The following is a 15,353-nucleotide window of genomic DNA, read 5'->3' as shown; positions in this document are numbered from 1 at the left end:
TTCTTTAAGAGGTCATGCTGATATGAACGTTTGTTGAGTGGACGAAATAACTATAGAGATATGAACTTCTGCCAACATCCCAGTAGATGAACCCTCACTTTACTATAAATGCCACGGATCCATGAAATGTTCCCATAAAATGGTTAAACGATCATCAGACCGGCAATCAGTATTTTAATTAAGAAAGTGCATTTAAAGTACATGGTAGAACACACATAATGTTAGATAACTTATTTTTCGAACTGCATTTTTATTTATACTTGCATATGCATATTTAACTGCATTTTTAAATGTCTTCATTCGTGTGTATTTTGATTGAATAGATTCAAAATCATGTCACTAAATCTTTCTTCTGAGCCGTGCTTATGAATTATAGAGTAGGGAGTCTCAGGTAAGCGTGATTCTGCAATCCTATCTCCGCCCTTTAGCTCAGTCATTGGCTGCCTCTTTTAAATATGCACTGCAGGGGCTTGTGATTGGATAGATTCTTACACAGCTGATTTCATAAAGCAAATTCTTGGGAAGTTGTGTAAAATCACTACGAGACATACTCAAGGTCCACAGGGAATCTCTTAATCTATGAGGAGGGCAATCACTGATGAGCGGCGCTGGACTTTCTTTCATGTAAGTAGCGGTGCTTTTATATCTGCCGCATTGTGTCTTTGAAGTTAAAGCGGCTGCTTTGATCTGATCTTTCGGCGCGCGTCTAATTAAACGTTCTTTGCCGATCGGATGAGATGTGATAAGTGATATTGATAAATATTCGGGAGATCAGATAAAGGTTCCAGGTTGTTTTTCTTTTGTCTTGGTTCTGTTTATTTAGTTCGCATTTGTTTAGTTCGCATCTGCTTTTCGGATTTAAAAGACTTTATAAACAATTAAGAAACCACAAACAAATGTTTGTTATTTGTTCTGCTTTTGATCTGTATAAAGATTATGTTTTATGCTTTGCTTTTTATGCATGCATGCTTTGATGAGATCCTATTTCGTTAATAATATGTATGTAACTAATCATAGTAAATGTTAATTTTTAAGTGTGTTGGATTTAAATTTCAGACAACTACATATTAAAACTTTTTTATTATTATTATTTTAAGTAAAAGACAACTCCATCACCTTCATAGAGATCCAGATGTTTTCATACTTATTTTATAATTAAGGATGAGTAGTTTAATATAAAGCAGTGTTGTGTCATAAGAAGAGAGGTGTATGACTGACTGACTGTGCTGGTGTTTGTCGCAGTCCGATCAGAGACCAGAAATGCATGAACACACACTTAAGATGAGAGTAAATATAATTTATGAGGTGAAGGTCACAGGAAAAAAGCAAAGAGTGTTTACTATTTCACATTGTGGGTTTATATATATGCTATCATTTAAAATAAGAGAGACATTACAAACTTTGAACGTTTTACAGTGCAATTTTTTTTTTTCATCGTGATGCACATCATCTAACATCTCTGTTGCAACTGCAGTGAGTAAGTGTGTTGTGTGATAACTGCAGTGAGATGAAGCTGATGGCATCATTTCTAGTCTAACTGCCTCCTCGAGATGCAGAGCTGGTGCAAGGACAGATTCACCTCTTCTTGTGGTTCCTGTGCCTGTCTGTGTCTAAATTTATGACCCTGTAGCTGTGAAGACTTTTTAGTTTGGATCACATCCAGCCCTCACCTCATCCGAGAAGCTTTTACATCATCATATTATGATGACAGATACGGTACATACGGTACTCTTGCAGCATTGGTGTTCCACTGCCCTTACACAGCAAATTCATCAGAGTTAAATTCTCGGTGTTGAAGCATTTCAGAGTAAAGTGTTGACGTTAAAGAGTTAGATTTTGATAAATGAATATAATAAGAGTTAGAATTGATTTTATTCAGTGCGAAATCAAGGAGTTATCTTTTTTACACTTGGTGGTGTTATTTCCAACATCCGGGAATTCATGCAGCCCCAGTCACTGAAGAATTTTCCAGACGCCATTTTCCATCTGAAGTTTAGAACAGCAACTGGTGAGTCAAACAACTACCTAAATGTTGGTATTTTACTGACTTTCTTTAAGGAAATACAGTTGTAAACATATTGTTAAGTTAATAACTTTAGAATGTAGTGACAATTTTAATCTTCTGCGGTTCATTCATGGTCGTTTGTGTATCTAGCTTAACTGCATTACTATTGACTTCTTTTCAAGAATGTTTTTATATGTGCTCACGCATACATAGTGCATAAAAACATCAAATGTACATGTTCAACACATTTCTGTCACGCTTAATGCCATTTTGTGCGTTGTTACCCATCTGTAAAATAAAATCGACACTTCTCCTTTAATTCGAAGCAAACTAGCGAGGGAATTCCCGGAGCAGCCTAGCCTACTCTGCCCGGATGCTAACGGCAACACAGGACGGTTTCCATAACCTCTGGAGATTTTCTAAAACATATCTGGTGAGTAAATGAACATATGCTTTCTTGTAAAAGGCTTCCTGACTAAAACATATGATTGTTTGTTATCCGTGTATGTTAATTTGGTTATTTTAAACACCGCAGCCCTTTTAAACTGGTTCATTCGTGGCCGTCCATATACCGTTAGTCCATAGAGTCGCGTGATAACGTACGCTTGAATTATATTAAGTGTTGACAACCATTAAAGTCGGAATGTTAACATTAATGTCTTTAAATGACCGCGTTTGCACTTTCTCAGACATTTGACGTTACAGAAGTCTCCCGGAAGTTGCGGGACTAACGTTAACGTTATCCCGCAAATGCACAGAGACTCCCAGATGCCCGCAAATGAATGATAATCTCCCGGAAATCGCGCGTCTCCCGCCCGGTCATCAAACACATTGCACACCCCTCTCCACCGCATCCCTCCCAGCTCTTCAGGTACGTCGCGCGCAAGTCACCCCCACCGCTCTTTAGGTACGTCGCGCGCAAGTCACCCCACCGGTCTTCAGGTACTCATCTCTCCCGCTACCTCTCGCAAATCAACTCTGTATCCCCCGAAAATGACTTTTCCCAACTCGGGATGTCTGACGTTAGTAAGTTAGGCTATTTCTGTAGTCAGGAACATCTTAGTCAAGCTTTTTCTCCCGCATGATATTGTGCTTAAAACTAGGCTAAACTTAGCATGTACTGTACACAACATTTCCGTTTTATTAAAGACAATTTAGTGCGTTGTAAACAGCCACCTGTCTGTAAAATTAATCAACTGATTCATATTTGAGCAGCCTAATGATGATACAGGTTTGATTTGTAGATTTATAATCAATAATCAACATCTGAATCAAAAGATATCTGAAAAAGTGTGAGGCATACTTTGTGATGTTCATCTCTCTTTTTTATCTGAAGGTTATGCATATGTGTTAGATACTAATGTGTTGTTGTTTTTTAACAGCCACAGTTCTCTGTACAATAACACAAGACCCTGGGACGGTGGCTGATTAGAGACGGATGGTGTATTTCCAGAGTTGGTGAAATGACCAAGCACACCTTCTTGGTCATATGTGGTGATAATAATGAAGGTATGTTTGATAAAGTTCTGTATTTGTTTCACAATAAGCTGAGAGGGTATTAGAGCATTAAAGAATAACAAATGACATGAAGGTGATAAGTTTTGTATTGTGGGTGAACTGTTACTTAAATAATGTTTTGCTCTTTGCTTTGCACTTTTCCTCTTCTGCTTATCCTAATAGTTAAGATTATATTTGGACCTGAAACATCTGCTAGACTCCAGGAAAGGTGGCGTCAATACTGGTCCTGAAAGGGCCTAACAAGTTGAATCTGGTAAAGAAACATGCACGCACGGGCGCACACACGCACGCACGCACGCACGTACACGCTTACAGAAAACTGTAAGTTTATGAATATTTTTTACACTGTGGCAAATATTTTGGGGAAGTCAGCATCACTAAATGATATAAAAGATTTTAAGCTCCTCTAAATTTTGCTCCAAGTGTTGTGTTAAATTCAGGATTCTGGACCGACAGCTGCCTGTTTTTCCAGTTCTAGTCATTGTGATTAACCTAATTGTTTTTGGAGATCCAACAGTGATGTATGTGTTTTTTCTACTTTTCCATATCCTGTCACCTCAACCAGCTGGGAGAGTCAAGTTGTGGATCATCATGAAGATTTTCAAAAGGTGAGTTTAGATTTCTTGAATGTTTTATTTACTTTAAATGTTCTTTTAAATATATCATAGAATTTGATTGCAATTTGTTTTCAAACATTTTTCTTAGTCATGCTGGAGTCTTGAAGAGTTCTTAGAAGAGCATCACCCTATATCCGTGCATCAGGAACCACCAGACGAGCGATCAGCAGCTACTACATCGTCATGGATAAAAAGGTCATCCTGTGGCTGGGAAGCACTTCATTCACAGGACATGCTTGATTAGATTTCCTAGCTCCAGTTTGTTTTCACACAAGTTTCCAGCATTTATACCTTCATTTAAACTGCTGTGTTTGATATGGAGGACCAAGGAAACACCAGAAGTGAAAGATTTGCACGCCAAGTTGTTTAAAATGTCATTTCAGAAGAAAACTATGCGTTCAGAAGAAAACTGATGAAACATCAAGTTTGGACCAAAGGACTAAAACAGCCTTTTTAAGCACTGGTCATACATATTTTGTTGATACTGTCTGTACTAATAAAACATTTAAAGCATATTTGACATTGTTGCATTTTAAAAACTGAATGAATTGTTGAAGTGGTGAATGTTTTTAAATAAAATGTTTTTTTCTTTTGTAATTTACAGTCTATTTGAGTTTTTTACCATATTTACACTCAAGAGAGTTGAATAAAATAATATATTACACCAGGCGGTGTTAAATATAGTTACATTTTTTAACTCTGCCCAGAGTTAAAATTAACCCTTACTTCGGTGTCAATGTGCCAACCCTTTTGAAAGTGTTGATTTAACTCTTTTTTGAGTGGACCCCATGAGACACTTTCAAAGTGTTGAAATTAACACCCATAGAGTTGTTTTGGGTCCCCATATTTTGCTGTGTATCCAGCCATTCAGAGTGGTACAGCTATAAACACCAAATAAATTACAATAAAATGACATGTTTACTCTGCTTTTACTGTTTCTGCCCCCGGTGTTTTGCTGCACTGGGTTATTAAAATAAAAGTGGTAATGTTAGTAATATAGCACAGGAAAGAACAAAGTGACAACCTCTTCTGAGGCCTTTAATCAGTCTGAAAATGTACATTTCTGTCATCAGCGCTCAAATTACCACTGCGCCCGAACCTTTGGTCCGGTAATATCACTAATACAATACTTATTTGAGTGGTTTGATTACACTTTCATCTCAAACAGAGGAGCATATATTAAGACAACCTTAATCTAAATTAATTACACGGCTTTGATGTTAGAGTTCAATGGGTTGATTAGTAGAGTAGGGACATGCATATTTTGAGAAATCATTACTGCAAACACATACACACATCATCTCCCATCTCTTTGTGTTTTTCAGCAGCTTGAGCATGTCGTCTCTGCTTTTATTATTTGCCAAATACTGCACAAATGCTGTTATGTAAACAATTTCGGAAGAATTTTCCTTATTGTTTTTTTTTTTGTGTGGTGTTTTATATGTAAATTATGGGTTGTGTTGCATTGTGCTGTAATTAAAGGAACATTACAGTTTTATTTTTTGAAAATGGGCTAATTTTGCAACTCCCCAAAACAGTTGAGGTTTACCATTTTTGTATCCATTCAACCTATCTCCAGGTCCAGCTTGATCTCAGATGGAAACATAGCTATTTTACGTTTTTGTTAGTTTAGTGGCTAATTCTGTGTCAATGGCAGTGGTGACGACATGGAGACAGGGTAGATAAAAGTACAATAAGTTTAATAGTTATCAGCAAATAACTACCAATCACAAGGCTGAGTCATAGCCAGTTAATCGGGCAAGATTCAAATGAACAGTCAGCTCAATAAGGCAGTCAAGGCGAAATGAGTTATAAAATAAAGGCAGTAGTCAAAAAACACACAATGGTCATAACAGAAAGGCAATACAAAATAATGGGAAATGAATTCGGGTGAGGGCTTCCTCTGCTGGCTGAATGAATGGTTGCTAGTCTTATTTGTTATAAATTTGTGCGAAAATGTACGATCTTAAAAAGGAAGCATGGCAACCACCCCTAGTACGGCCTAGGGCCGTACTCACACTAGGTACAGTTGCCTCGAACCGGGCCAAAGCACGCTTGTCCCCCCTCCCGTCTCCCCCGACGGCCCGCGCTCACACCATATCGGGCCTCGGCACGCTTACGTCATCGCTGCTGCGCTGTTCAGAAGCGGTCTCTATGGCAAGCCTTTTTAGCATTTAAATCTTTGTTCTGACTCCATAAATATATTTAAGAGATATCTCTAATTATATTTTGACTAGTCATAATTATAATTCGACTAGTCAGAATAACAATTAGAGATATCTGCAATTGCAATTGTACTACTACGAAATCAGATTGGAGATATCTGCAAATATATTATGACTAGTCATATTCCTCTATTGACTTCCATTGAAAAATATTTGCAGATATCTCTAAATGAGTTTTGACTAGTCACAATTGTAATTAGAGATATCTCTAACTGAGTTTTTACTAGTCATACATTTGGAGATGTCTTTAATTCGTAATATTTAGAGATATTTACAAATATATTTGAAGATATCTCTAATTAATTTACTAATAGTTGAATTACAGTTGTAGATATCTTGAATTGGATTTTTGACGAGTCAAAACTCAGTTAGAGATATCTGCAAATATTTTTCAATGGAAGTCAATAAAGGAATATGACTATTCATAATATATTTGCAGATATCTCCAATCTGATTTCGTACTAGTACAATTGTAATTGCAGATATCTCTAATTGTTATTCTGACAAGTCGAATTATAATTATGACTAGTCAAAATATAATTATCTCTCTAAATATATTTATGGATAGTCAGAACAAGGTTTAAATGTTAAAACGGCTTGCCATACGCTTTCACTCAGCAGCACAGTGAAGATTTCTCTAGTTATATCGTTTCAGTCGTTTGTTATGCAGTGACATGCAGTCAAATATTTCGCCAAACAGTCCTTAGGGATGCGGGGACACGCAGTCAGATATTTCGCCGTACAGATCCGCCACTTTTGGCGCTCATAAACAATCAAAGCTCTCGTGCTGCAGGAATGAGGAGGTCTGCTGAAGGCGCGCAGCTGGCGTGCTGGGAGGAGTTTGCGTCTTTAATAAACTACGGCAGTTTGCGATCACTGAACAGTAAGAATGATTAATAAATCCATATCAAACAGTCCCTTAAAAGTCACGTCTCGCTTTCGGTTTCGGGCTTTGGCGCGTTTCGCGCTCACACACAAGCGTACCGCGCCAAAGCCCAAGTGTACCGCACTCAGGCACACCTCTTCCAACCGGGCCAGGGCCGGCCAAGTGAACCGTGCTTGAGCCCGATTCAGCGCACTCACACTTCTCAAACGATCCGGGAAACGGGCCTGGGCACGGTACGGATGGCATAGTGTGAGTAGGCCCCTAAACGCAACCATAATTGGAGGATGAGCAAATCATAGTAAACTGTATGAATGAGATTATACAAACTCATACGAATTAGCCACTTAATCAAAAAGTTACGAATTGCGGTGAGATTGTGTTACCAGGTCTGCCTGGAGCACTTTTAACTCAGCTTAGCATAGACCCTTGAAATGGACCATTAGCATCTCGTATCCTGAGTTTCAATAATTTTCCTAGTTAATCTTGACACTTCTGTCGTTACATCATGTACTAAAACTAACAGAAAATGAAACATTGCTATTTTCTAGACTTTCATGATATTAATTTTTTGATTTACACTTATAATTTTTTTGGTCTGAGACTGCAATACATTTGGCAGGATTTTAATCTCATGGCACTGTATAATATTACTGCACCTGCTGCAGCCATACTTTTTATTCTTTGTCGGTCTAAGTAACTTTTTAGAGAAGTTGTAAAATGACGCAGTTTTCAAAAAAAGTGTAGTGTTTCATTATATGTACACATTTCCAAGTTTAAATAATTTCGTTGCAATGTTTAAGCAGCTTAATGAATGCTAATGAATTTCAATTAAAGCATTTTAACTGATTTGTCTAGAGATTTGACTATACTGCTAGGAAAATCAAACAAGTTATTCTATACTGTATTGTTGCATGTAATGTACACAAAAAAGGAATTAATTTAATTTATATTTCTAAAGATATGGCTCTAGAGAATGTACTGCAATTTGTCACCCGCAGTCACACGCTTTACTGCGTCTGTAAAGGCCACTTTTCATTAAAAAAAAAAAAAAAAAAAAAAAAAATTGCAGTAACCACCAGATGGCGCAAGGAACAACTGATTTTCCATTATCTTAGTTATCATGCTTGTTTACATGTAAATGCATGGACAGTATTTGTGTGCGAGCGCTCGATTCAGCTCCCTTGATGCCTCGAGCGGCTGGGTTTCTGTATTTAATTTTGGAGATAATTTGTACATATTTGTATTCACATAAGAATACAACAGAAAAACATTAAACGTTACAAATTACGTGTCCACTTTTGAGGGCTCAACACAATTTCATAGATCTAAATAAAATAGCCTAAGCGATATTGAAATTATTTAAAGAAATACAAATATCGGATATAATAAAAACAATAAATAAACATTATAAAACAAACAAGCTATAACGATTTAGGAATATACAGTGTAATATAAATCAATTACATACACACCCAGAACTAAATAGTCTCTGTGTTGTCGCAAATGTACTTTATAATCAAACTTTTGTAACTAAGTATTTTTTCTTGCCTTCTTTGTTAACATGATGGTGGTGATATTCAGAGCTTGTCAAAACGTATCTATATCACTATGATCAGATGCTTTCTTTAGGGCTGCTTGTTATTTTTTTGTGTGTTATTTTTTTTTCTTGCGCGGAAAGCTTGCTGCGTATATTTATATACTAATTTATTATTGCTCACAACAGCATGAATGACGTTGGGATGTTTGTTAACCGTATATTCTTGCAAAAGTATTTTTTTGTCAATTATAGTTATAGCCAAAAAATAAATCATGTTTCTTGTGCACACAAGTGCGAGAATGAACAAAAAGTAGCAGACTGCAGTTCACTTAATGGCCACTGGTGTTGCTAATAACAATCATTTCTGAATTCTACTGTACATTTAATGGCAATATGTGACAAAATATGATAAAATAAATCAAAGCTTATTTTTTATCTTAGTAATATGCATTGCTAACAACTTTAAGGGTAACATTTAGATTTGTTAAAACTCTCAGATAGGCGACGCGGTGGCACAGTAGGTAGTGCTATCGCCTCACAGCAAGAAGGTCGCTGGTTCGAGCCTTGGCTGGGTCAGTTGGCATCTCTGTGTGGAGTCCACAAGTCCAAAGACATGTGGTACATGTGAATTGGGTAGGCTAAATTGTCCTTAGTGTATGTGTGTGAATGTGTGTATATGGATGTTTCCCAGCAATGGGTTGCAGCTGGAAGGGCATCTGCTGCATAAAACATATGCTGGTTAAGTTGGCAGTTCATTCCACTGTGGCGACCCCGGATTAATAAAGGGACTAAGCTGAAAATAAAATAAATGAATGAACTCTCAGATATCAGATTTTCTAAATGTTGTATCTTGACCAAATACTGTCAAATTATAACTCGATATTCACTTAACTTATTTATTAAGCTGTCAGATTATATATAAATCTCAATTTTCAAAAAATTCCAAAAACTGGTTTTGTGGTTCATGGTCACATATATAGTGTACACACTTTTATTGTATAGATAAAATATAATGTATATCACTGTTATTGTATAGATAAATTTAGTTGGGTCGGAAAATAATTACTTCTGGATTCAACTGGAAAAATAGAAATAAAAAGCAAAAGTTTTGAATGACATAAGGTTTTATTACGAGGTTTAGACTAAGGTAAGTAAGGTCTTACCTTGTTTACATGTGCCAGTTGCTATGAATTAAATTGTAAATGAACAGTTTTGAGAGATGGGTGGATGGATGGATGGATAGATAGACAGATAGGTAACACTTTATAATAACAGTACATGAATAATGATGTGCTAATATGTAACTTAAATGTTGCTTCATTATAAACTACTGATAAGTTAAGCTTGTGCTAATCATGATCTAACATTAACTACAACATGAATCACACGAGATCATATTTAAATAATTGCTACCTTAATTACTTATTAGGACATGTTTGTTAATTAATGTGTTGATTAACACTAGTTTTAAATGTAAATGCATGAAGGTAATGTTAATGGTGTAATAATGTTATTGGTAATGTATGAATGTTAAATGTTACTAACACAAACTCTTGTTAATGTATCCATGTCATGACTTTACTTAGAGGGGCACATTCTCATTAACCCATTGGTAACTAATCCTGAACTAATCTGAAATAATTTTTCAGTGTAAAGACACTAGGCTCACATGCATGACTGTTATGTTTAAGCATAGGGGTTCATTACTAGTTAAGAATGAGTAAATGATAATTTTCCCCTCCAAGTAAAGTCATGGCATGAAGATACATTAACAAGTCACAAGTTCATGTTAGTTACATTAAGCTGAAACTAAAGTGTTTAATACATTTATACACCAAATGTGAGGTATATGAGCCAGGAAGGCTCGTAGTGGGTTCTCAAAGTATATTAAAAAAATGAGAAAACCTCAAAATGATGGCACAACTCACTGATATAACGTGTAAAGTGATGGTTTATTTACAGTGTACGAGAGTGATACCCAAAACCCAGCAAAGTAGCAAAACAAACAAAAATAAAAGAACAAATAAACAACAAACAAAACAATAAATGTTCAATCACAATAAAAACATATAAGTCACAGATCGTTTACGGCACCACAGTAGCTCGCTCGTTCGCTCGCTAGGTGAACTGACAATACAAACAAACATGTTCTAACAAGTAATTAAGGTAGTCATTATTCACACTTGAACTTGCGACTTGGGATTAGTGCATGCCTTAACTCATCATTAGTTCGATAAAGTAATGTTTAGTTTATATATTAGTTACTAATAATTAGTACATTATTGGTCATGTACTGTTATTGTAAAGAGTTACAGATAGATGGATGGATTGATGGATGGATGGATGGAGATACGGACGGACGGATAGATACAGTAGATAGCACAAGTATATGGACGAGCATAACTGTCATGTTTAAACACAGGAATTCATGAGAAGGAGTTAATAATAATGTGCCCTTCCAAGTAAAGTCATGGCAAGAAGATACATTAAAAGTCATGAGTTTATATTAGTTACATTATGCAAAAACTAGATAACACAATTATACATTGCATAATACATAATGCATTAATTATTATTAATTATTAATTAACATGTTCTATCAAGAAATTAAGATAGTTCATAATAAAATACAGTTTAGTATGTGTAAGTACATCATTATACATGTGCTGTTATTGTAAAGTGTCACAGACAGACAGACAGACAGACAGACAGACAGACAGACAGACAGACAGACAGACAGACAGATAGATAGATAGATAGATAGATAGATAGATAGATAGATAGATAGATAGATAGATAGATAGATAGATAGATACTTGAATCAATGGATGGATAGATAGATCATTAGAAAGATTGTGTCCTCATACTTTTCACCACATATGGATTTTGCCATCTTAAATGTCTGTCTCATGTGCAGTGAAATGGCTTCTGCTCTCAGATCTTAATTTGGTCCATTCTGAGCTGTCACATGTCTGCAGTCTCTGTATTTATGTCTCAGTACTGTGAGTGTAATGCTGGGAAGGTAATTGCCTCTTAACAGTGTAGAAAGCCGTTCAGTCTTCGAAAAGTCAGGGAAAGTAGGATTTCTCCACAGCCCGGCTCAGTTGATGGTGTTTTACAGTTCCTCTAACTTGAATGAGTCATAAAGAGTTTTTTTTTCACAGATCAGGAGGTAAGTACAGTATCTGTTGTTTCATTCCACACAGTGATGTTTCTTTTCTTTAAAACTTGCTTAATTTCACAGATGGCAATGTTGGCGTGGATGTTACTGCTCACTGTGCGTGTGTCAGGACTGTCCTGGGGCCAACGGACTGAACCCATGTTTACCTCAGTAACTCAGAGTGTTTTCCCTCCTGACTATGAGAACAATCCAACGCAGCTCAACTATGGTGTTGCTGTCACTGATGTGGATGGAGACGGGGATCTGGAGATGTTTGTGTCAGGGTGAGTGTTCTGGATTTCTGACAGATTGCATACATTGGTTTCAGAAGAATAATGAAGAAGCGATGCATTTTTTTGTTTGACATAAAATACTTCAGTGTTTTAAAGTTCAGTGTTTTAAAGTTACAGTGTGTGGTGCCTTGTGCAGTTTAGGGGAACTTACATTTTTTGCAATAGTGACAGTAAATATATGTTAGCCAACATTACATTAGTTTTGTACTTGAAAATAATATTTCTAGTAGAAAGAGAAATGTCAAAGCAATTAATTGGGCGTATTTGTAAACCATTTGTGATATGATTTGGATCTTGGTGGATTTGTGTTGATGAAATTTGATGTGTTTGGAGTGCTCAGTGTTTGGTTTGAATTGCACTCAAGATTGAAATTAAGTGCAACTGACAGAATTGTATCTCTAGGGAAGCCAGAATTTGTTTTTCCTTTCTATTAAATGACAGCCGAGGTTGATTTAGGATAGGTCAGTGAAATACACCAACAAGGACGTGCCTTGTTGGAAACAGGAGACAAATAAATGGGCTTTGGTTATTCAGTACTCCCTGAAGGCATGTTTATATTTGAGTTAGGATTTCAGAGAATATATGGTCCTATTAAAATTATTTTTTCTACCCCATTAGCATTATGTTTTGGGTTTAAAGTATTAATCTAATAACAATAATGCCTGCAGGAAGAAACACACACACACATACAATTTGGTTTCTCATGTGTCATGAGGATTTTACATTGACATTGATTTTTCTACTCTACTGATTCTGTCCTTTTACCCCAACTCGACCCTAAAACCCAACACTTACATGAAGCAATCTACAGTTTTAGTATTGAATGAATTATTCTAAAATACTTAATTCTGTGTTAGTAATTTTACTCATGTGCACAAAAAAGTCCTCACAATGTCAAAATGACTGGTATATCCAAACTTGGTGGGATAATGCACACACTCACTTTAAATAAGAGAATAATATATAAACACTTAAAAAAATGTATTCTTGGCGTCACGGTGGCACAATGGGTAGCACAATCGCCTCACAGCAAGAAGGCCGCCGGTTCGAGCCTCAGCTGGGTCAGTTGGCATTTCTGTTTGGAGTTTGCATGTTCTCCCAGTGTTCACGTGCGTTTCATCCGGGCACTCCCCACAGTCCAAAGACATGCGGTACATCCGCTGCGTAAAACATATGCTGGATAAGTTGGCGGTTCATTCCGCTGTGGTGACCCCATGTTAATAAGGGAAATAAGCTAAAAAGAAAATGAATGAATGAATAGTTTAATCTTTGCCATTTCCCAATACTGGGTTGCGGCTGGAAAGACATCCACTGCATAAAACATATGCCGAAATAGTTGGAGGTTCATTCTGCTGTGGCGGCCCCTGATAAAAAAGGGACTAAGCCGAAGGAAAATGATAAATGAATAATCTTTGTCATTCAAAATTTGCACCAAATTTTTTTAGATCAGTGGTTTACAAAATAACCAGATGATGATGACAATGATGATGAGCACTATGCTTTTGCAGCACCAATATGGAGCAATGTTATAAATATGGATTTGGAGAATTATTGCGCAAATATGTACCCTTTAAAAGGATACTGATCCAGTGACAGTTATCTCTGAGAGTGTATAGTCAACAAATTCAACAGAAATCACTAGTCTTTCACCGCTCTGCAGGGATCTTGATCAGCTCTTCTTCTGTTCCTTTCCACAGTTCACTGACTGTAGTTTCTCAGCAAGGGTTTTCCAGAGATTTTCAATCAGGTTTAGTTCAGGACTCTGGGCTGTCATTTTATTATTTCAGTGTGGCAAGAGGCTCAATATCTATTTTATGCAATAATCCAGTTTTGCGGATAAAGTTAATTCGCAGTTTTGAATGGAAACCAAAAATGCGTATTAACTTTATGCGCAAAACTAGATTATCGCATAAAATACGTGCAAATAAAGCAGCATTTCTATCCAAGGAGTCAAATCTAACAATATTGTCACTCCCTTATTAACTGGTCCCAAATATCAACAGTAAAATCAGAATTTACTGCGGTAGGAAAAGCAGTGTGAATCTTTTCTTCATTTAATAAATGACTTGCACCTGAGAAGGCAATCCTGACAATCAGTGAATGCACAGTGGCGTTTGAAGGTGTGAGATGCAGAGCATAGACGCTCTTCATTCTGGAGGTCATTGATAATATATTACATAAATACTGAGATGTTTAAGGCTTTAAGAATGACCAAAACAATATTTCAGATGTTTTACAGTGTGCTCAGCCTGCTGGTTTATCCAGTCGCACATATTTTTATCATCACATGATCTTTCATAACAAAATCACAAGACCTTTTTCATTCCTTTGCAGCGAGAATTGGTAACCAGTTCAGAGCTAAACAGGTTAGGATCTGTCTCTCAGCAAACAGCGTCCCAACAATTAAGAGAATTTGAAATGAAAGTGCAGCCGTGACTATACCATCATCAGCAAAACTGAATAAAAGACTAACTGTGTGTTTACACCAAAAGCGGACCTTTTTCAGTATTTGTCAATGATAATGAACGTGTCTTATCAAATCTACAGTGTTTCAAGTAAAGTTGCTTTCATCAAGTGAACTATAAACCAATTCTCTGTCCACTCAACATGCTCCACAGCCAATGTTACCGTACGTTTACACAGAAAGCGGCAAAAGCGGCAAAGTAGCCGGAAGTCATTCATTTTCAATGAGAGCCGGTGGCGATAAGCGTCGAGGAGCAGCGTGCCGCGTTTTCGCTGGTGTGGGCATCGAGGAGAGTTGAAATCAAGTCAACTTTATGAAAATGAGCTATGACGCGGTTCGGCATAATGTTATAAATATGGATTTGAAGAATTATTGCGCAAATGTGTACCCTTTAAAAGGATACTGATCCAGTGACAGTTATCTCTGAGAGTGTATAGTCAACAAATTCAAGAAATCAGAATGAAGAAGTCTACCGCTTGAGAGGAGTCCAGAGAACACAGACCTGTAAACTTTGGTTCTGATGTCAAATGTTTTCAAGTGTTTGATTATTGCGGTTGCTGGATTTTCAATTATTTACAATGTTTTCTTACAAGAACATGCATAATTTACTGGCGAATTACTAATGTGCATTAATGTAATATATATTTA

The 15,353-nt window shown here is 36.5% G+C and overlaps 1 protein-coding gene and 1 long non-coding RNA gene across 21 annotated transcripts in view; both read left to right on the top strand.

Moving 5' to 3' along the window:
* Positions 1-531: 531 nt before the first annotated feature.
* Positions 532-15,353, top strand: part of crtac1b (cartilage acidic protein 1b) — a 200,994-nt gene continuing 186,172 nt past the window's right edge. For 8 of the 20 annotated variants that reach the window (XR_012388864.1, XR_012388866.1, XR_012388868.1 and 5 more), the window contains exons 1-2: positions 6,952-7,248; positions 12,033-12,232. Coding sequence is in view for 7 of the 20 variants with exons in the window: in XM_073920261.1 (XP_073776362.1) it covers positions 12,033-12,232 (200 nt within the window). In the remaining 13 variants the exon portion in view is untranslated. Of the gene's footprint in view, positions 625-6,951; positions 7,501-10,396; positions 11,961-12,032; positions 12,233-15,353 lie in introns of those variants that run through there. The other 12 variants (XR_012388861.1, XR_012388859.1, XR_012388860.1 and 9 more) reach the window with 5 other exon arrangements.
* On the top strand, positions 3,411-6,987 carry LOC137487433 (uncharacterized). The gene is made up of 4 exons (XR_011006017.2): positions 3,411-3,514; positions 3,691-3,776; positions 4,089-4,131; positions 4,229-6,987. It is a non-coding gene; the product is annotated as an uncharacterized lncRNA (long non-coding RNA).

Source organism: Danio rerio, chromosome 13, assembly GCF_049306965.1.
Source record: "Danio rerio strain Tuebingen ecotype United States chromosome 13, GRCz12tu, whole genome shotgun sequence".
NCBI classification, from domain to species: domain Eukaryota; kingdom Metazoa; phylum Chordata; class Actinopteri; order Cypriniformes; family Danionidae; genus Danio; species Danio rerio.
The sequence above is the reverse complement of the archived record's forward strand: the minus strand, read 5'-3'. Positions and strand labels throughout refer to the sequence as shown.